General features: G+C 48.9%; 8 protein-coding genes across 8 annotated transcripts; 4 read left to right on the top strand and 4 right to left on the bottom strand.

Moving 5' to 3' along the window:
* Window positions 1–272: 272 nt before the first annotated feature.
* Window positions 273–2,129, bottom strand: LACBIDRAFT_151444 (uncharacterized protein; the record flags this gene model as incomplete). The annotated part of the gene is made up of 5 exons (XM_001879209.1): window positions 273–785; window positions 835–1,300; window positions 1,354–1,847; window positions 1,929–1,988; window positions 2,055–2,129. Coding segments are annotated over 5 exons (1,608 nt in total), but the record flags the coding sequence as incomplete, so codon positions are not given.
* Window positions 2,130–3,211: 1,082 nt separating this feature from the next.
* Window positions 3,212–3,786, bottom strand: LACBIDRAFT_325722 (uncharacterized protein; the record flags this gene model as incomplete). Its single annotated transcript, XM_001879208.1, has 4 exons — window positions 3,212–3,419; window positions 3,501–3,536; window positions 3,587–3,740; window positions 3,768–3,786. 4 exons carry the CDS (start codon window positions 3,784–3,786, stop codon window positions 3,212–3,214), a joined length of 417 nt encoding a protein of 138 aa, XP_001879243.1.
* A 1,487-nt stretch (window positions 3,787–5,273) lies between these two features.
* Window positions 5,274–7,117, top strand: LACBIDRAFT_325721 (uncharacterized protein; the record flags this gene model as incomplete). The annotated part of the gene is made up of 3 exons (XM_001879464.1): window positions 5,274–6,522; window positions 6,717–6,731; window positions 7,113–7,117. The coding sequence occupies 3 exons, from the start codon at window positions 5,274–5,276 to the stop codon at window positions 7,115–7,117; spliced, it is 1,269 nt and encodes a 422-aa protein (XP_001879499.1).
* Window positions 7,118–7,268: 151 nt separating this feature from the next.
* On the top strand, window positions 7,269–7,880 carry LACBIDRAFT_318106 (uncharacterized protein; the record flags this gene model as incomplete). Its single annotated transcript, XM_001879463.1, has 2 exons — window positions 7,269–7,686; window positions 7,733–7,880. One exon carries the CDS (start codon window positions 7,269–7,271, stop codon window positions 7,440–7,442), a length of 174 nt encoding a protein of 57 aa, XP_001879498.1. The 3' UTR covers window positions 7,443–7,686; window positions 7,733–7,880.
* Window positions 7,881–8,432: 552 nt separating this feature from the next.
* On the bottom strand, window positions 8,433–10,966 carry LACBIDRAFT_325720 (uncharacterized protein; the record flags this gene model as incomplete). Its single annotated transcript, XM_001879207.1, has 7 exons — window positions 8,433–8,487; window positions 8,591–8,756; window positions 8,898–9,149; window positions 9,199–9,311; window positions 9,362–10,208; window positions 10,470–10,596; window positions 10,964–10,966. The coding sequence occupies 7 exons, from the start codon at window positions 10,964–10,966 to the stop codon at window positions 8,433–8,435; spliced, it is 1,563 nt and encodes a 520-aa protein (XP_001879242.1).
* A 1,178-nt stretch (window positions 10,967–12,144) lies between these two features.
* LACBIDRAFT_318103 (uncharacterized protein) lies at window positions 12,145–14,381 on the top strand (the record flags this gene model as incomplete). The annotated part of the gene is made up of 5 exons (XM_001879462.1): window positions 12,145–12,341; window positions 12,398–12,479; window positions 12,546–13,180; window positions 13,235–13,697; window positions 13,747–14,381. 5 exons carry the CDS (start codon window positions 12,145–12,147, stop codon window positions 14,338–14,340), a joined length of 1,971 nt encoding a protein of 656 aa, XP_001879497.1. The 3' UTR covers window positions 14,341–14,381.
* Window positions 14,382–14,470: 89 nt separating this feature from the next.
* Window positions 14,471–14,679, bottom strand: LACBIDRAFT_318102 (uncharacterized protein; the record flags this gene model as incomplete). Its single annotated transcript, XM_001879206.1, has 2 exons — window positions 14,471–14,573; window positions 14,630–14,679. The coding sequence occupies 2 exons, from the start codon at window positions 14,677–14,679 to the stop codon at window positions 14,471–14,473; spliced, it is 153 nt and encodes a 50-aa protein (XP_001879241.1).
* Window positions 14,680–16,773: 2,094 nt separating this feature from the next.
* Window positions 16,774–19,120, top strand: LACBIDRAFT_318101 (uncharacterized protein; the record flags this gene model as incomplete). The annotated part of the gene is made up of 16 exons (XM_001879461.1): window positions 16,774–16,906; window positions 16,957–17,019; window positions 17,067–17,101; window positions 17,160–17,213; window positions 17,263–17,300; window positions 17,357–17,400; window positions 17,451–17,519; window positions 17,569–17,597; window positions 17,651–17,695; window positions 17,755–17,885; window positions 17,945–18,198; window positions 18,253–18,319; window positions 18,377–18,604; window positions 18,654–18,887; window positions 18,951–18,983; window positions 19,042–19,120. The coding sequence occupies 16 exons, from the start codon at window positions 16,774–16,776 to the stop codon at window positions 19,118–19,120; spliced, it is 1,536 nt and encodes a 511-aa protein (XP_001879496.1).
* Window positions 19,121–21,259: the final 2,139 nt, after the last annotated feature.

Below are 21,259 nucleotides of genomic sequence, written 5' to 3'. Positions count from 1 at the left end.
ACCCAAATGCAAATTGCTATGCTATGTGGTCTGTGGCAGTCTTCGACTTTGGACTGCACCACAACAGCTTCCCTGTCAACAGGGAGACATGGCCTTGCGGTCACCTCACCGAAAGTGACATCATGAAACAAGGGACGTCTTTCCTCTCAGCCCTGTACCAATGACGGTATGCTGGAGATTGGGATCCATTGAATATAATCATGTCAGTGTTCACAGAGCGAGAACGTATTTCGATTCTCAAACGCATTGCCAGCATCAACGACAAACTTTTTCCTTTCCTCCATCAATTCCAGCCTCAACTCTTTCGCTTCCTCCATACCAAACGGGAATTCTTCAACCTCCTCGAAAACCTGGTCCTGAAGTTCACGCGGAAGGTCGCCAATCGCACTTCGCGTGTTGACAATCTCCTGCCACCAGTCCTTTCGCTGGCAAGGGACATGTGCCGTTGAGATGACTTTGATCGTCGGATCTACGAGGAACAGCGCTAGGAGCTTTCGATGCCCAGGTTTCGAGCGATCTTTTAGCGAGAAAGGCTGGACCTGGTGCTGAAGAATGTTGGGGAAGGTGATCAGCCTGCCGGCTCTCGTCTCCACGGCTCCGACTTGTTGCACGGAGGAGCTACGGTCTTCGCATCCGAAAACCACTTCTAGCCAGTCATTGGTGTTTTGCGGGTAGTTGATGAGCTCAGCGTCGTCCGTTTTCGATTGTTGGCGGAAAGCGAGCTGACTGGTTGTGATGTTTTCACAGTCGTAGTAGTATAAAGCCGTCGCACAAATGTGCTCGTTCTGCAAATGAATTATTCGGGTGCAAGGCGCTCAAGTGGAAGGAGCTCACCATCTGTCCCTCGACATGCCAGCTCCCTCCGTTGTACTCGGGCTTCTCCGGAGTGAGATGAATGTTCGCTAGCTTGACTATAACTTGCAATCCTTTCTCGCCAAAATCTCTCCTCAGATCGACTTGGTCCTTTGAGTCCGTTGTCATATACGGAGGAGGGGCAAATGTTTTGGGCTCAGGAAGGACGACGCGCCGGGTTTCTTCTATCCACTCACTTCTTCGATCCCAGTAGTCGTCTTCATCCTCGCCTTCTTCCTGCTGTGGCCCCTCGTCTTCTGGGAAGCTCTCTGGGTCGGGATCGTATTCGACCCAGTCGTAATCTATACGCCGGTACTTGTCTACCCCCGACCGCAGTGGGGACAGAGTCATGTTCCACAAAGGAATTGCCCGAGCAATGACTTTTTCTATGACCATGTACAGTTCCGAATGCTTCTGTGGGTGTAAATTGTTGATGTAACTCGTAATTCTGCCCAGGTTGCTATGAGAGTTAGAAAGGATGATCGAAATCAACATACTTACCGCACATCATTCCCCGATATATCTACTTCGCAGGGTAACCATTGAAACTTGTTGCTGTAGAGGTTTATGTCGAGGATAGCCCCTTCTACCCTCACCCTTCCTAATGTGGATTCGTCCAATCGAACAGGCAATGTAACGCCTTCTCCGCATTGCTCAATACAGTCATCCAGAGTAGTTACACCCTCCTTCAAAACCTTGCTACGACCATAGACTAGCGGGAACAAGCTGGGATGCACGAGGTCCAGGACAAGCTCGTCCGAACCTGGATGCCAGTCTTTGAGACGGTCGGGCACGTCTTCTAGAGGTTCCACGGCCGCTTTCAACGCAGCTTGGAGATCAGGAGGAATAGCGGCATCCGATTTGACAACGTCGCCATTATACACAGACACGAGTCCCCCATTCTCTTGAAATAGCTTCGCTTTGAATTGCAATTCAGCGAAACACCAATCCACCATCTTCTCGGTGATGCCGACTGATGTATCCTCAGATTGCCTCTCCGAGTTTTCATCGTCATCGGGCGCAGGGTCTTCTCCGTTGACGTTAGTTGCTGACTCTTCTTCTTTGACGTCGTCCACAGGTCCATTCTGAGCTAACGCCTCTTCCTTCCATTTCGCAGTGATGGTGGAATCAAAGACCTAACAGCACAAGCTGGCAGTTCAGCCAACTAGAAATCACGGCAAGACAAAACTCGAAACACCCACCTTGTGCTCCCAGCCTGGCTTATCCGTTAACTGGTTCATGAAGCCCAGCATTGCGAATTCTTGTAGGGTGATCAATCGCATCCTGTCATCGTTCGCGATCGATTTCGAGTTTCAGCCGATAGGGCTCGGAACACGTACTGGAAGGAATTCAGGTTACTGATGTTGGAATTCAAGGCTGTCGGGAACAAGCCCGCTTTTGGACTTGGAGTACCCTCTCCATCTCCGAGCTTCGATGCCTCCGGTTCAGAAACCAGATCGGTAGGAGATGGTGAAGTCCAGGTCAGAGGAAGCCCAAAACCAGGAAGTTTTCCAAAGTTTGAAGCTTGCGCCATGGAAGGTCAGCGTTGAACAAGATCAAAAGGTAGTAGATGGGAGTGATGGATGATAATCGGTGCAGTGGGCAGGCACGTTGAACGCGTGTCCACACCTCAGAGTCAGCTGAAGTCAGGGACTCGGATGATAATGATTCTCGGAGTCGGAAGAGGCTAAGAAGGGCAACATGTGCCTGTATGACATCGTTTGATGATCGAATAATCTGAATGAGGAGCACAACTCAGAAAAGGTGTTTGGGGGGTGGACATGAAATTGACAGTGAAGAATACTTCCAGATAATAAATCTTCATGGAAAAATCGGACAGAAAACGTCTCTTGGCAACGCTGTCGCTAATTTGGACATTCCGGAGTCTCTCCGTAAGCTTGACTCCGTCAACTTCAGCCTCAACCCTTTCGCCCCATTGATCAGGGCTCAGCGCCGGGAAGTCTAGCCAATATTGGGAGTCTTTCAACAGACACAGAGCCTCTCTCCACAAGACGAATGCCTCCACTGCACAGAAAATGCAGCTTTGAGATGACCCTCGCTCAACGAATCGAACACTGCGATGGCTCACAACGAGAGCGGTCTGCCAGCCAGAAAGGAAGCGAAAGGCTCAACCTGGCTCGAAGGATGTTGAAAAAGGTGGTTATGCTAGCTCGCCAGTTCGTCTCCATAGCGCCAAGTCCCAACGTCTTTCACCAAGCGACCGAAAGTCGAGTTGGGCCTTCAGCCGTTGTGCCGATTTTTTGATCCTATCCGCATCTTCCTGGCGCAGTTGCTGGAGGTCCGCCATTCGTTGCACCTAGTAAATGATACTCTCGCAGTTAACCATCGCAAAAGTTGTTCACTCTGCGCTGCAACTGCGCATATCAGTGTTAGCCAGATCCGGAGGTGGGTGTGGGCCAGCCGAGTGTATGACGTGTTCCAAACTCCCCTTCTGTGTCCGAGGCCTCTGCGCTTTCAAGTTAGAGAGCTTCGGACCTCCTAGACTTGGGGGCAAAAAAGCCTGGTCTGACTCTTCAACTTTCTCCTTCAAAATTGATTTTAAGAAGCTAAAGAGTACGTCAACGTTAAACGCTCATCGTCCACCACAGCGGAACATCCTCTTCTCGTTTCCCAGATTGGGAACGTACCTCTTGTGATCAAAATCTTTCATGTAGCTCCTCAACCTACGTAACGCAAATTATTGGGAAATTCAGCAAGGAACAAACCAGCTCACCGGACAAAATCTCCTTCAGTCACACGATGCAGTCTCTCCAGAACATTGCCAGAACACCTCGAACTTTGCTCGAAATACTCGGTAGCTTGCGGCCCGAAATACAGTCGAGGCCCGGGTCCTTTGAAAACAGTGTCAAGCAGGGCTACGCCGGGGTCTAGTCCATATTATCATTCAGCCTAACATGTGGTAGCAGAGTTCATGGAGCCGGAGGTGAGTAGTCTAAGACTCCAAGTCTGGACTCTGTTAGATGAGGCAACAGTGGCAGATGTCACATTCAAGTTCGGCCGTGGATCTAGATTTTCGCACCGGTTTCAACAGCTTATCCTTCACGCTTGATTTTATAGAAAAAATTCTGAGGTTGTGTAGACAGAGAGAAAAATTGATGTACTTGTCGAAAACAAGTTGAAATCTTGCTTGAATGATCTTTCGTTCTTGGCTTGTTGCAAGATGTTTGCCATCAACTCCAACACCAAGCTAGCACAATTTTACAAGGCTTCACTTGGGCTTCACTCAACTTCAGTAACCAACTCCCAAGTTGTTGAGGTGACAGAGACGCGTAAGAAATTCAACATTCTCCTCACTTGAAAAATTAAAATTCAGGCAGGTCAAAATTTGGTCAATGTTTCGATTGCAGGAACCCTGCCTTGAGTTCACATGATGACTCGGACGCCTTTTGGAAAAATACCTAATCCAGTGGTCCTCGTGCTCTCTGGGGTTCCCTGCGGCGCTTTCTGACCTACTGCAAGGGCATCGAGATGAAACGTTTTGAGTGAGCGCTCTTTCCTCAAGGTCCGGTATTTGCAGGGAATCAAGAACAGCCACAGCAGGATATTCTACTGCTGGGAGCCTTTCTACGCTCATGACTGAAATGAGACTCAACATCTCAGCGCAAGCGTACCAATTGGTTCTCTACGGCCTCCCTTTACCGAAATCAAATGCCAATCAAATGCAGGGGTTGACTTCTCTCGTGAATCCTTGCTCTCTGTATCAACCTTGGAAGAATCATATGGCCAAAATCCTCTAACAGCTTCCTACCACGCGAAGAGTCACAGCGCTCAATGTGACGTTGATTTACACACGTCGAGAGGAGGCAGGCTTGTATCTCTGGGGGGTTGCGACCTTGACGGAAGTTTGGAAGAGGTTTGGGGGTGCCAAGTAGCGCTGTCGAATATGCCAAGGCGAAGATCTCGTGCTGGATGGATGCATACTTCAATACCTACTTGCCGCCATCGCCTGCCCATCCGAGCCCTGCGGAGTCAATACACGTCTTTTCGTCACAGAAATCCAAAGGTTCCCGTTTACGCTTCGGGATCGGACTCTTGCGGGATCATGCCAAGCCTCCTCCATTCTCATTTTGTGATTTTTACCACCTCGTCGGTCAATAGCCAACTTGAACCAAATTCCAAAGCCTCCCTATTCCGACCTGCATTATTATCGGAGCCCCGATTTCCCTGGGGATTACACCATTCCCATATGGCACGGATGCGTTGGGAGATAGGGCGTCTTGTTTCCATTGAGGGTGGGCGTCGTTGAAGAAACTCGCTTTCACTCTCATGTCGAATGGCACCGTCAAGGGTCACACAGACACTCCGCATCCCATCTCAAATGGAGACCTCCAGCCTTTATAAAGAGGGTCTTGGTTTTTCGCTTCTAACAACAATTTAGCCAGTTAATCCAACCTCATAGGATGATACTCACGCGTCTCTTCCCCGCGGCGGGGTTTCTTACACTTTCTCTGCCTTTGATTCGAGCTCAGACCGAGCCCTTCATCCCCTTCAACACCTTTATCCAAGGCGTTCAAAGCGCTACATACGCACAGTGGAACAGTACGGCTGTAGAAAGCTCTGCAGCCTTTGACACGATCAAGGCCCATATCCTCTCCATGTACAATGGTATTGGAAACATCAGCAACACCTTCGTTCTCGACGTCGAGTACGCTGACTGCGTCGATATATACAAGCAGCCCACTGTCCGCCTTCTTGGCGTTGACGGTATCCAGAGTGCTCCATCCAATGGCTCACACCCCGATTTTTCCGAAGGCGATGGTCATACTTTTAACTACACCGACTCTCCATTGAAGCTCGGTCTCACCGATCGCTTCGGGAATCGCATTTCTTGCCCTGACAAGACAATCCCACTTGGCCGCTTGACCTTACAGAAATTAACTAGGCTCCCTAATCTCCAGGCATTTTTTGCCAAATCACAGGACGGTTCTGCGTTACCATCTCTCCCCTCGAAGGGTGTTGGCCGACGCCGCCAAGCAGAACTCACTCGGCGTGCCGGAGAGCCGCATTTACATGCTGTTGGTTATCAGTACATCACGAATTTTGGGGGAAATTCTTGGTTGGATCTCTGGAATCCCATAGGCGATTTCTCCCTCTCACAGCAATGGTATGTGGGAGGGTCAGGCGGCAACACGCAGACCGTCGAAGGGGGCTGGATTGTCTACGAGCAAAAGTTCAACACCAAGAATGCGGTCTTGTTCATCTTCTACACCGCCGATAACTACGTCTCGCAAAAATGCTGGAATCACGACTGCCCTGCCTTTGTCCAAACTAATAATAACTGGTTCTTGGGAGGGCCTTGGAATCATTATAGCGTCAGTGGTGGAGCACAGTGGGGATTCGAGATGCAGTGGAAGTTGTACAAGGGGAATTGGTGGCTATTCCTCAAGGGGCCGGGTAGCTACGAAGCTGTGGGATATTACCCGGCCAAAATTTTCAACGGTGGACAACTTTCTAAGAACGCCGAGATCGTCGAATATGGCGGAGAGGTGACGAGGTTTGATCCTTCGCACAACTGGCCCCAGATGGGAAGTGGCGCTCTCCCGTCGGCTGGGTGGACCAGGGCCGCCTTCCAGCGGTCGATCTTCTATATTCCGAAGGACGAAAGTGGTGGTGTTGGTGTTTGGACGGACCTTTCCACGGTGGTTGAGGGTTCGACGAGATGTTGGGATATCGCGTATACGCCTTCCTCGAAGGGTGGAAGTTGGGGATCGTACTTTTATTTCGGGGGACCAGGCGGCAAAGATTGCAACTGACCAACAAGTAACAGTTAGTATCTTTTCATCTTTCAATCCTCTATATTTCTGGAGTGGTTCGCGACGTTGAAGTTTGATGTTATTTTTTAGCTACTTTGGACATTAGTATGTAGTTATATACAAGCCTGGGTAAATTTGGACTAGCACGCTTCAGTATATGTTTGCCTTAGCAGCTTTTTTCTGAGCTTATGCACTAACTTTGCAATTGCGTTGACATTCAGTATTCCCAGTGAAACCCGGCTTAGTTCTCAGCCGCAAGTATCTGCGGATTCCCGGCAGATATCAGAGGTCGTCGGCAGAGCAGAGAGGCGCTGATAGAATGAGATTTTGTCCCTTTTGCAGATTTTTTTTCCACCAATATCTGTGCTCCTCGATACAGCTCCGCGCGGAATTCTCTGTCCGACATCATCGCTTAGGCGATGCTATGCGGCATTTTCACACCCGCCTTCAGCACTGCTCTGTCATTCTTTTTGACTTCGTTCACAGGTTGATTCAGAGCTAATGCCTCTTCCTTCCATTTCGCAGTGATGGTAGAATCAAAGACCTAACAGCACACGCTCTCAGCAAATTGGAAATCACGGCAAGACAGAACTCGAAACACCCACCTTGTGCTCCCAACCGGGCTTATCCGTCAACTGATTCATGAACCCCAGCATTGTGAATTCTCGCAGAGTAATCATTCGCATCCTGTCATCGTCCGCGATCGATTTCGAGGCTCAGCCGATAGAGTTCAGAACACGTACTGGAAGGAATCCAAGTCCCCGCGCCATGGAAGGTCAACGTGGATCAAAAACCAGAGACGGTAGATGGGAGTGATTGATGATAATCGGTGCATGGGCAGTCATGACGTTAAGCGCTTGTTCTTTTTTTTTTTTTTTTAATGTCAAATTTATAGTCTATCGGGGCGAAGCCCCATGTCAGACGTTACAACTTCGTAGACTACCTAAGGCCCCTAGTGCCTGTAATTCCTGACCCCCTACGGACCACCTCTTGCACTGGAGAGGGCACGCCCATGGCGATCATTCCCCCTCCTAGTCCGGCATGGAAACGCCGTTTAGAGGTGAGCGCTTGTTCAAACCTCAAAGTTAGCTGAACTCAGGACTCAGATGATGATCATTCTCGGAGCCGGAAGAGCCCAAGAATTCGGCCTGTATGACATCGTTTAGTGACCGAATAATGAGAAGAGGTGATTGGGAGGTGGTTATAAATTTGACAGCAAGGGATGTTTTCACGTATAACAAGTCTTCATGGAAAGCTCGTCGGACAGAAAACACCCTCTTGGCAACGCTGCCGCCAACCTGGACATGGAATGCCTCCCTAAACTTGACTCGGTCTACTTCAACCTCGACGAGTACCCCCTTCCCCAATGTGTAGGGTCGTCAGACCCTCGCCCAGAGTCCTGCTGCTAAGCTTGAACAATTTCAAAAGTTGGAGTTCCGAGAACTCAGAACACGCACTGCGGCAATTTGAACCTGGGTCCTTATGGGCCATGGCACCCAATTACAGCGCGAAGCTATCTCTGAAAGAGTAGTTGGCGGGGTGTGCTCTGGAGTTGGGAAGAATTTAAACTTGAGAAAAAGAAAAACCAGTTCGGAGTTCTCAAGTTGAAAATTTGAAGCCTAATCAACCGTGACCTTCAAAGTGCAGTAGCATTCAGAGCTATACCTTCCAGACGTCGTCCGATAGAAAGTCGTTGGTCTAGACGTCAATCTGGGAGACAACTTGGAGTTGAGGCACCGTGGTCATGGTAGTCGACAACCAACACGCTTGCTTGTTCAGTCACAGCTTCAAAACTTTTTGTTCGGTTTATTCAATATTAATTTCAGTGGTATATCCCGTATATCCGTTCATTTCAACAATACTACAAACCCAGAAGAAAAAAATAGGAAAGACAGAGTAGAATACAGTGGCCCATATTAATGTCCATGTTTGTATCCAATTGAGTGAACCCCGACCGAACTCACCGCTTCCTCTTTCCACCAACTGTTCCATCGATGTCCTCCCCATCCATGATGACCCTCACACCCATATCATCACCCCCTTCATTATCCAACATAGCCACAGCAACCTCTTCCTCAGCCAACGCATTCAAATCAACCATCTCCTCATCCGCCTGTCCCTCATCCTCCGCTGGGGAATGATTATTACCATTCCTCAACACACGCCTAGGCCTCCCCGTCCCCCCCTCCTCCACCTCCGTCTCCGCACCCGCTTCACGCGAAACGCCAAGGTGGTGGTGGTGTTGGTGTTGATGTTGATGGTGGTTCGTACCATCCTCCATTCCCGAGTCATCGTCTCCCCCATGACCATGCTCGTCCGAACCCACAGGCGACTCGACGTCAATCTCCATATCAGCCTCATGCTCCACCTCCACGTCCTCTTCCAGATCCGCAAATGTCCTGCATAGGGGACAGGAAAAGCCGGGGTGGTGCGATTCGAGGAGGGGCCTGATGCATTTGTAGTGGAAGGTGTGCGAGCAGGGGGCGATGAAGAGTGCTTGGCGGATGGTTACTCCGAAGAGACCTAGACGAGGGGTCTGAGTGTGGATGATTGGAAAAAAAGTCGGACGTACAGATACAACAGTCGGGAATTTGTGACTTTGGTCCAAGCTTCGCTCCACCCGTCGATTTGCTCGGGATAACAGAGGGCACAGCGAGGGTCTTGAGATTCTTCAGTGCACTCGTGCTATTTTTCATTATAAGCACCACACCACACAAAAAGACAAACCAACTCACTTAAAAGCATTAGGTGCAGCCTGCCACTCGCGTCCAAGCTCAACCCTAATCTTCACGCTCTTATATATATCCTCTGCGCCCCCTTGATAATCCACGCCGAGCTGTAAAATATCCCCATCCTTGATCTGGAAAGGCCTCGACTCCGTATTCGCAGGGCTCAATCGGACATGGTTCAAAAATGTCCCAGAGCTGCTCTTCGTATCTTTGATATAAAACTTTGCCCCATGCTCTACCCAAATCTCTGCATGCGCGCGCGAGACAACCTTCGATCTGAACGCGAGCTTATTCGAACCTAACGCATTGACAGCTGCGAGGCCTATTCCGGAACGGTCGGTGAACCGCCCAATGCGGAGGGGTAGGTCGCCTTCTTTCATGTCCCGACCGATAGCGTCGAACCTGAGGGAACGACGTGAATCCAAGTGAGGGACTAGACGGATGTGTCGAGTGGCGCCACCACCCGCGGATGTTGGTGGGTGTGGGTGTGGGCGCGGTGGCGGTACAGCGGGAGTAAGGGCAGCAGCCGTTCGGTTAACTTCGGTGTTGATCCCCACTGCTTGAGGGGGCGGTGGTTGAATGGAGGCACTAGTGGAAGCAGGAATGATGTTCCCCGCTGACCTCCGTCTCCTGAGCATATTGCTCAGGCCCAACCCAGGCGACAAAGAGGCTCCTGCCATCGTCGGAGCCTGATGAGATGCCGACTGCTGCATAGGCGCCACACGCGATCTCCTAGCGTTTGCGTTTGGGGATGGTGGTTGTGGTGATGGGGAGAGCTCTCGAAGGGGATGGTCAGCGTTAAGGTGGATATGGGATTGAGACGAGTTTCTCGGTCGCCCGCGTAATAGCGAGCCTAAAATTGTGGTTCTTGAAGGCGGCGATTCGCTGCTTAGGTGGGGATTAGGATCCATTTGTTGATCCTTGCCAATGGTCAATGGCACACTCGGTTTACGTCGGTGAGTGTGTATACTTCACCAGCTTCTTGGGAGTAGTAGCCGCAGGGATGGGAGGGCGTCGTTAATACCAATACCGAGAAGAGATTGTTGTCCGAGCTGTCAGTGCACAACTACCCGAATTAAGCTCCCTTGTTAATCGCAGCGCACCAATCACTCACGGTTCGCACGCTGATAAGGGCTCTGAGCTCGCTGACGGTCGCCGTCGCCGTCGCCGTCAGTGGTGGTGGTGGTAGAGGTAAAAAGAGTTGGTTGAATTCTGACGGAAGTTGAAATTTCCGGGTTACGCTATTTCACCCACACACGCCACATCAATATTATTGTCCAAGGCCACCTTCCAAAAACGCCTGAACTTCAGTTTGGAATGGGAATAAGGTAAGAACAATTCACTGTTGAATTTTATACAGAGAACTCGAGTCGCTTATGTCGATGCATCCTACAGGAATTGACTTGAGAGCACCTCAGTTTGACTCGGAACCTTGCAGCGTAACAGCCTAGTTCTCCCATCAACGAATACCCCCTATCGTTCAAATCTACACGTTCCCTAAATCATGTTTCCGCCCTTTCTCGGCTCCCAAAAATTGGCCCTGCGCACTCGAAATCAATCGATAATCCCCCACTACAATTGATTGACCCATCCAAGTCGGAAACACACCATTGCGATTTCATTGTTCAATTCATAAGTATCTCTCAACAGCATTCAATCTCGACAGGAGCCTGGAGGTACGTTCAGGAACCAATCACTGCTTCTTATCATCATGATCAATTGAGTCAATTCACAGCAATTCACTCGTGGGCCGTGGCTGGCCAAGAAAGTGATAAGTGTTCTCAGGGCAAGCCGTGGCATCACCCTCTGTGGAGTCAAGAGTCAAGAGTGACGTGCTTAATCGTTATTGCAGGTGCAATGTGGCCGCCAAGCTGCGAGTTCACACTTCTGACTAACACTGAACGTTTCTCCGAGATCATTCAAAAATTCATCAAACACATGCGATCACGGGTTCAATTGAAAGTTATTTAAGCTGGTGCCAATTGCACCTTCAAATCGGTCCCGCAGGGTTGCAAAGCTGCGGGTGCAGGCTCCTATGTGAGCATCCATCCATGACATGTAGGTATTTCTTGATGACGCCTCCTTTGAAGTTGCCAAAACTTGACTTGCATTCTCAGGTCGTCTCGGTAACACGATCTGTACAGAAATCCGCCTGAGTCAACGCTGGACACACAATTATCCAGCTAGTCCCTACAATAATAGGTGTTTTTTAATAACGGGTCAACCCCACTTCGAAAAGGTCCCGGAAATACTCCTGCTTCGGATAATACCCAGCCATGAACCACCAAAATCTTCTCCACGAAGCCGGAGCGTCCCAGGACTTCCGAATAGTTCTCGGAGCTCCAGCATTTGAAATTGTTCAAGCTTAGCAGCAGGACTCTGGGCGAGGGTCTGACGACTCTACACATTGGGGAAGGGGGTACTCGTCGAGGTGGAAGTAGACCGAGTCAAGCTTAGGGGGCATTCAATGTGCAGATTGGCGGCAGCGTTGCCAAGAGGTGTTTTCTGTCCGAGCTTTCCTTGAAGACTTGTTACGCGAAAACATCCCTTGCTGTCAAATTTATAACCACCTCCCAATCACCTCTTCTCATTATTCGATCACTAAACGATGTCATGCAGGTCGCCTTCTTGGGCTCTTCCGGCTCCGAGAATGATCTCATCCGAGTCCCTGACTTCAGCTGACTTTGAGGTCTGAACAAGCGCTCAACGTCACGACTGCAGCCCATGCACCGATTATTATCGATCACTCCCATTTACCGCCTCTGGTTCTTGATCTACGTTGACCTTCCATGGCGCGACCTTCAAACTTTGGAGCACTTCCTGGTTTTGGGCTTCCTCTGTCCTGGACACCATCTCACAGCGATCTGGCTCAGGCTTCTGAACCAGAGGCATCGAAGCTCGGAGATGGCAAAGGTACCCCTAGTCCAAACGCGCGCTTGTTCCCGACAGCTTTGAATATCAACGACGGGGACCTGGATACCTTCCAGTACGTGTTCTGAGCTCTATCTGCTGAACCTCGAAATCGATCGCAGACGATGACAGGATGCAATTGACCACTCTGCGAGAATTCACAATGCTGCGGTTCATGAATCAGTTGACGGATAAGCCCGGCTGGGAGCACAAGGTAGGTGTTTCGAGTTCTGCCTTGCCGTGATTTCCAGTTTGCTGAACTGCCAGCGTGTGCTGTTAGGTCTTTGATGCTTCCATTACTACGAAATGGAAGGAAGAGGCATTAGCCCAGAATCAACCAGTGAACGACGTCAAAAAAGAAGAGTCTGCAACTCACGTCAACGAAGAAAACCCTGCGCCCGGTGACGATGAAAACTCGGAGAGGCAATCTGAGGATAGCATCACCGAGAAGATGGTGGATTGGTGTTTCGCTGAATTGCAGTTCAAAGCGAAGATATTTCAAGAGAATGGGGGACTCGTGTCTGTGTATAATGGCGACGTCGTCAAATCGGATTCCGCTATTCCACCTGATCTCCAAGCTGCGCTGAAAGCGGCCGTGGAACCTCTAGAAGACGTGCCCGACCGTCTCAAAGACTGGCATCCAGGTTCGGACGAGCTTGTCCTGGACCTTGTGCATCCCAGCTTGTTCCCGCTCGTTTATGGCCGTAGCAAGGTTTTGAAGGAGGGCATAACTACTCTGGATGACTGCATTGAGCGATGTGGAGAAGGGGAAACATTGCCTATTCGATCAGACGATTCTACGTCAGGGAAGGTGTGGGTAAGACCGGATATCCTCAACATAAACCTCTACAGCAACAAATTTCAATGGTTACCCTGCGAAGTAGATGTATCGGCGAATGATGGCAGCTCTGTGCGGTAAGTATGTTGATTTTTGGTCATCCCTTATAATTCTCATAGCCACCTGGACAGAATTACGAGTTACATCAACAATTTACACCCACAGGAACGTTCACTGTACTTGGTCATAGAGCAAGTCATCGCTCGGGCCATTCCTTTGTGGAACATGACTCTGTCCCCACTCCTGTTGGGGGTAGACAAGCACCGGCGTATACATTACGACCGGGTCGAATACAATCCCGACCCAGCGAGCTTCCCAAAAGAGGAGGGGCCACAGCAAGAAGAAGGCGAGGATGAAGACGACCACTGGGGTCGAAGATGGGAATGGATACAACAAACACAGCGCGTCATCCTTCCTGAGCCCGAAACATTTGCGCCTCCTCCTTATATGACAACGGACTCAAAGGACCAAGTCGATCTGAGGAGAGATTTTGGCGAGAGAGGATTGCAAGTCATAGTCAAGCTAGCGAGCATTCATCTCAATCCGGAGAAGCCCGCGTACAACGGAGGGAGCTGGCATGTCGAGGGACAGATGGTGGGCTCATTCCACTTGAGCGCTTTGTACCCAACTAATCAATTTGCAGAACGAGCACATTTGTGCGACGGCTTTATACTACTACGACTGTGAGAACATCACGACCAGTCAGCTCTCCTTCCGCCAACAATCGACAACGGACATCGGCTGGGCTTACAGCCGCACCATCGACTACCCGCAAAATCAGGACGACTGGCTAGAAAAGGTTTTCGGATGCGAGAACTATGGTTCTTCCATGCAACAAGTCGGAGCCGTGGAGACGAGAGCCGGCAGGCTGATCACCTTCCCCAACATTCTTCAGCATCAGGTCCAGCCTTTCTCGCTAAAAGATCGCTCGAAACCTGGGCATCGAAAGCTCCTAGCGCTGTTCCTCGTAGATCCGACGATCAAAGTCATCTCGACGGCACACGTCCCTTGCCAGCGAAAGGACTGGTGGCAGGAGGTTGTCAACACGCGAAGTGCGATTGGCGACCTTCCGCGTGAACTTCAGGACCAGGTCTTCCAGGAGGTTGAAGAATTCCCGATCGATATGGAGGAAGCAAAGCAGTTGAGGCTGGACTTGATGGAGGAAAGGAAGAAGTTTGTCGTTGATTCTGGCATTGCATTTGAGAATATATATACGTTCGCGCTTTGTGAACATTAACATGATCATATTCAATGGATCCCAATTTTCGTCGTTGGGACAGGGCTGAGAGCAAAGAACGTCCCCTGTTTCATAGTGTCACTTTCGCTGAGGCTGACCGGAAGGCCATCTGGCCATGTTGACAGGGAAGCTACTCCTTGTTGTGGTGCAGTCCAAAGCCGAAGATTGCAAACCAAACCGCGATTTGCATCCCGGTAGGGTGGACTGCCACCAGGTAGTGATGCTTAGAGGGGCTAATGGGAGATCCAGTAAGAATTGGGTAGCAAGTCAAGATACGCATTCAACATACCTGGCCCTAAATGAGGTCCACGGGAAGCCCAATCTCACTTCTGTAGCCATCAAAGAAGGACAGAGGTCACAGAGGAGTGCTGGAGGCGGGTGTGCCGGGAATGCCCCTTAGAATGGCATGGGCGATGATGCGCCTCCACCCTGGCAGAGCCTTGTGTACGGCTAAGAAGAAAAAATGTTCAAGTGACGCAACGAAAGACGTATACCTAGACCTCGGAAGGGTGGGACTATGCTCGGCCACACTAACAGTGGTAGACGTTCAAGCCCGCGACGAACAGTTGACGATGGGGATTGAAAGATCAACTAAGGAGCGCAATTGCATGGAAATCTTGATTGGCGCGTCAGGATTAGCAACTGCCTCACCCAGGTGCGATCTGATAAGGGACAGGAAAAAACTTACGATTTCGCATTGCGCTTGAGTTTACCGCATGGAATTCGATGGGCACAAATCTAGGGGTCTCATGCGCGTCTTCGAGGGTACGGTGTCAGTGACCGGCTCTGCGTTCAAACATCGCGCCTGCTCTGCGATCATCAGACTGTCAGACATTGTCGACTCGGGTCTAATGCAACACGTACTTGAGGGAAGTTAGGGTCCCCCTCCTCCTGTTACAGTACTCTAGAGGGAGCAATCTGGACCGCCAAAGGCTTCAACTTATTCGTGACGCGTCCTCTCAACGACACTGAGTTCGACCAGGGACCTAGTAGAAAATTTGTTGAGCGACATAGTTTACCACGTGACTGGCAGAAATTATTGAAAACATCCCAATGTGACTTCACCTGGCACCATCATGACTTCTGAAAACCTGTAACTTTCGTGAAAAGTTCTCATAAACACTCTGACAAATTTACCTCTAGCTTTTGAGTTTTGTGGCTCAGAGTTCGCGCATTGTCCTCAAGGCTCTGATAGAAATCGGCGATTGCAACGCGACTCCGACACTGATGATAAAAATAGGTGTATCGTGAATTTTTTTGGAATAGATTTGAACGGCACAGGGAGAAGGGAGAAAAGAATGTGCACGTAAGCTTCTTCTTGATGCAATTGCAGTCTTCCAGCTGATAAGGCGCATAATTAGTTGAAAGTAGCTCCTGGTACGGTTATTATTATTACGACTCAACCCTGCGCTGAGTTGAGGCGTCCGTGCCGCGGGCTGGCCGTTCAATCACCTTCAACATCAGTTGGAGCCCTCCTAATCTCCGGATCCATTACCGCCTGCACATTGGACAAACTGTTCCCATTCGGGCTTCCTGTAATCCATCACGGAACTATGGTACCGGTGATCTTTACCGCACGTATTCCGCGTCAGCAGAAACAATTGCATAAATCCCCATCTAAGCTTCAGAGCCTTTCTGAAACCGTCTCGAAGGTATGCATCACTTTTTACTTTGGCCAGCTGTGGAGGCTCAGAAAGATTGAAGTTTTACGCATCAGCAATCAACTAGATATCATTCAGACCTGTTCAGACCGGGAAGGCGGAGAGATATTTCCAAACGATGATGTTATGCTCAGATTTTCCGAACTTTACCCCCCGATCAATCCTCAGCTCTCTCTTTCGACCCTCCACCACAGTGGCCTTGAAGATCGATGGCAACAAGAAAGTGGCTGATGTTGGTTTACTTCTTTCCGTCACTTCTAACTGATGCCCCTCGCAGTGATTGCCCTTCGTGCCTCAGTTGAGGTTTAAATTTACGACAAGACGGGGGAAACATTGCCAATGTCATCTGGGAGTAATTCTTTCGATTAGTGCACACTTCAGACTCCTCAGTCCGCTTCAACTATCATTGGGATGTCAACCGAAATTTCCCTATTGGACGAGCTGCGACAACCGAGAGCTTGAAAATTTTTGGCCCTCTTGGTGGCGATATCTACTGCTCTAACGCAATGAACATGGGATTGTGTTTCATTTTTTTTCTCTAACTTGCCGCAGCAACGCGCGGAAACGCATTCCCATTTTGGAAGCAAGATCAAATATACCTTTATTCAGGCAACCCTTTGCTGGCCGGACGTATTCTTCCCAATCTCCCCAACTGTGTTCGCCAGTTTTTTCATCAACTCGATATCTATCAACGCAGATTGGCCATGTTCTCCTCTGAAAGCTATAAATGCGCAATGCACTAGGAACACGGTTTCCATCTATCTTTCCACTCATGCTTTCCAGCATCCTCAAGGCCATAGTTTTATTGTCTTTATTCTGGATATGCTGGCGTATCGTTTGTCAGCGGTTATTCAAGACCGCACTCGACAATATTCCAGGGCCTCCGTCACCTTCCTTCCTCAAAGGTATGTCTTCTGTAAATAAAAGACTCCCCTAGATTCAGGATTCACCGCAGGAAATTTTCCTCAGTTGTTCAACATCAACGGCTGGGATTTTCACAAGGATATCGCATCCAAGTGTACGTTTCTGGGTTGAATAAAATATCATTGCTGAAGCTCGTGGTAGACGGTGGCGTGATCAAAGTCAAGGCGCTCTTTGGCGTAAGCTGTTTCTCATCTGCGGGAGACAAGGTTATGACGCTGATGTATAATGATGAAGGAAAATCAACTCTACGTTTTCGATCCAAAGGCTCTCCATCACGTTCTTATCAAGGTTGTCCGATGCTCGATCTTAATCTACCGTAACGTTGACATCTATGCAGGATCAATATATATATGAAGAAACGTCGGCGTTTATCGAGTAAATACTGACCTGTATTTCCGGAAGTTGTCTACCTGACGGTCCGAACGTTTTAGGGGTAACCGTATGATGCTTGGAAATGGTCTACCAGCGACGTTAGGTGAGTAATGCGAATATGTACTCGAGACGTACCTTATTATTGGTCGGCAGGGGATCATCACCGCCGGCAGAGAAAAATGCTCAATCCTGTATTTTCTAATTCAAACTTGCGAGAAATGAGTGAGTGGAATCAATTGCGCGCATCTCTTCTTGCTGAGTGCATCCCCAGTACCTACCTTATATAGCGTTGCACATAAAGTGAGGATGGCAGTCTCCTTATTAATTGTATTCGATCTCATTTTCTATGTTAGCTTCGAACTTCAATTTCGCAGCAAGTCACTGACGGACCTCAAGAGGTAGATGAGATGATCACCAAAAGGAGTTACCACTTACTTCATGATCCCCTCTTTATCAGATTGATCTACTCTCCTGGACATCGCGTACTGCCCTGGAAATGGTTGGCCAGTGTGGCTTTGGCTACTCATTTGACTCGCTTGCAACAGATGCTACACCACATCCCTATAGCGTGTCAGTCAAAGAGTTGATGTGCGTATTGCTTACACGCGAAGCTATGAGTTTGGAGTTGGAGTTGATCTTGGTTTTAGGCCTGCCATCCTCCGAGTTTTATTCGTTCGCTCATATTTACTGGCACCCGCCGTCAAAATCGGTTCTCCAAGATTTCGACGCTTTATGGTTAACCTACTTCCATGGAAAAATCTGCATGATTTGCGGGATATCGTTGATACGATGTACAAAACCTCCGTGGAGATTTTTGAATCAAAGAAGAGAGCAATGATGGGGGGAGATGATGCTGTTGCGACTCAAATTGGACGGGAAAAGGACCTTTTGAGCACCCTGAGTACAGGAATTTTGCCTGCCTTTATTTTCTCATTTTTACCGATTTTTATTGTAGTGAGGGCAAACATGGATGCATCAAACGAGGACAAGCTAGACGAGTCTGAACTCATTGGACAAGTGTCGTGCGTCTTTTAGTTGCATCGGTGAAGTATCTATATATGACTTTCCCCCGTCGGTAGGGCATTTACATTTGCCGCCATGGACACAACATCGAATGCGCTTTGTCGTATTCTGCATTTACTAGCACAATACCAAGACGTGCAGGATAAGCTTCGTCACGAGGTCACCGAGGCCTACGCCAAGCACGGAAACCTAGATCACGACGAACTGGTCGCTCTTCCATATCTCGATGCCATCTGTAAGGAGACCCTTCGCCTTTACCCTCCAGTATCCTTCCTATTCAGAACGTGCGTGTAAACCCTCTTTTTCATTTTGTGACTGAGGGTGTATCATCAGAACACGCGCAAACGTCGTGATGCCCCTTTCAAACCCAATTCAAGGCCTCGACGGAAAAGAAATCAATGAAATTCTTATCCCAAAGAACACGAATGTTATCATGTCAATTATCGAAGCTAACCGTAACGCGGAAATATGGGGTCCTGATTGTCTTGTATGGATCCCTGAAAGATGGCTTTCCCTTCTGCCTTCATCTGTCACCAACGCGCGTGTCCCTGGAATCTATGCTCACACGTGGGTTGTCCTTTCCTTTATCGTCTGACTGCAATCTTAAATGTATCTACCCGCCCTCATCAGGCTGACCTTTTTGGGTGGGGGAAGGGCGTGCATGTATGTATCGTGCTTTTTTATCCTTGCTTTCGGCTTTCCACTAAACGATATATCACAGCGGGTTCAAATTTTCGCAACTCGAACTAAGTTCGTCTCTAAATCACCAGTGTCCCCGACCTACCTTGTTGCTAAGATAACTTAATTTTTCTCACAGAAATTGTCATTTCGCTGCTGATCAAATCTTTCCGTTTCGCCCCCACTGAAAAGGAGATATTTTGGCGGATGAGTTCGATTTCGACCCCAAGCGTTCTCGGCGAAGGTGATAAATCTCAGCTTCCACTTCAAGTCAGCAGAGTATAAGGCCAAAGGTTCCCGGCGATCGCCGGTAAATTCGTCGACATAAGTCATTTAACTCAGTAGTATACAGCGAATTTCCTTGTAATTTATGACAAGGTTCTGTTCAACTTGTTCCGTTCATCCAACTCCGGCTCGGACAGTTTGAGAACAGTGTAGGTGAAGCCTGAGCGCTGAGCAAAGACAGTTGAATGAGATGGACGTTGTAAGATGAGAGCTTTATGAACAACAATTTCTTCAAAAAGTGCTAACGAAGGTGTTGCAGTCTCACTGTCAGTGTCAGACTCAGAATAGGGACGTTCAGCTGGGCGCAGCTCGCATTTGATGGGCTTAGTCAGGTTGCAATTTCAAGTTCCGCTCGGCCTCCCAGAATACCGGCAACCGAACTTGATTCCCATCAATTCGTACATTAGGTGTACGATAACTCCTCAACCTGAATTCATCATGTATTTGTGTTGCATTTAGGCGCATCAGGTAAATAAATGACCTATCTTATATATTTTAAACGAAGAAAACAAGTCTACGATGCTTAATTAATTTTTTGGTTGACTTTTCAGTCAAATCGATTTACTGGATGACTAATAAATTGGCATATTCCATATATAGGTCAATTTTAATGCCAGGACTGCCGTCTTCAAAACTATGTTCTTCAGAAATTGGGCATACTTCTTCTTTGCGAAAGCTGTAAAATACCCAGCTGAAATTTATGGGATATCCTTATAACGGGCAATAACCCTAGAACATATATAATTTTCATCACCACCCGGTGTCATGGGAGCGTTGGCGGAGCTTGAAATCGCAACCTGACTAAGCCCATCAAATGCGAGCTGCGCCGAGCTTTGAACGTCCCTAATATTCACTGACCACGTGACGATGAAGTTCGACGACGTCGACTTCTGCGTTCCGTTCAAGTTCAACTCTGCTCCACTCCCAGCGTTGCCAGTGGCAACGCTGGTTCATCGTTTCGTTTCGAGTTATGGCCGTGCAATCTAGTCTGAGACTTTTGGTCAAGCCATGGTTTCAAAGTTGGTCTCAGACAGTCAACCCTTTGTAGAAGCTTGTCCTTGACTCATTCATCCCATGACGCAAAACTTGAATTTTGGAAAACTCCCTGGCTTTGGGCTTCCCGTAAAGTGGATTCCCAATGTAGATACGTACCATGCGACTTTAATGCCTGATGGCTCAGGTCCCCCCGAACAGTGCGTCACTGACCAATTCGACTATCAATCACTAATGATGGTGATAATTGTAGGATGCCTTTGCTCACTTTGCGCGAATTGGCTATGCTAGGCTTTATGAACCGGGTGACAGACAAGCCTGGCTGGGAGAAAGAAGTGGGTATCGTGGCTCTCTACTACAATTCACAGCTGGCTGAACTACACGGTGCTATCTAGGTCTTTGATTCCGCCATCACCACAAGCTGGAAAGGAGAGGTATCTCAGGCGTCGATACCACCAAATGCCAGTAATTCAGAGGAAACCTCAATTGATATGACGGAGAAGATGTTGGATTGGTGTATTGCGGAACTGCAGTCCAAAGCAAAAGCCTTTGAGGAGAACGGAGGGCTCGTGTCTGTTTTTGACGGCGACGTCGTCAAATCGGACACTGCCATATCCCCTGATCTTCAAGCCGCGTTGAAAGCAGCAGTAAAACCTCTGGAGGACGTCCCGAATCATCTCAAGGACTGGCGTCCTGGTTCAGATAATATGGTCCTTGACCTTATAAATCCCAGCTTGTTTCCGCTTGTGTATGGTCGTACCAAGGTTCTGAACGAGGGCCTGACCACTTTGGATGACTGTATCCAGCGCTGTGGCGAGGGGGTGGTACCCGAGAGGTCTGGCACTGGATCATATACGTCGTCTTTTCTGGGTAGGTCTGATAGCGACGCGGCGTTTTATAGCAATAAATTTCAGTGGTTACCCTGTGAAGTGGAAATATCGGCAAGTGACCCCAACACTGTCCGGTGAGTGTCTCCATTGCTG

Source organism: Laccaria bicolor, genomic scaffold (genome assembly GCF_000143565.1).
Source record: "Laccaria bicolor S238N-H82 LACBIscaffold_8 genomic scaffold, whole genome shotgun sequence".
NCBI lineage: Eukaryota > Fungi > Basidiomycota > Agaricomycetes > Agaricales > Hydnangiaceae > Laccaria > Laccaria bicolor.
This window is presented reverse-complemented; position numbering and strand designations above follow the sequence as displayed.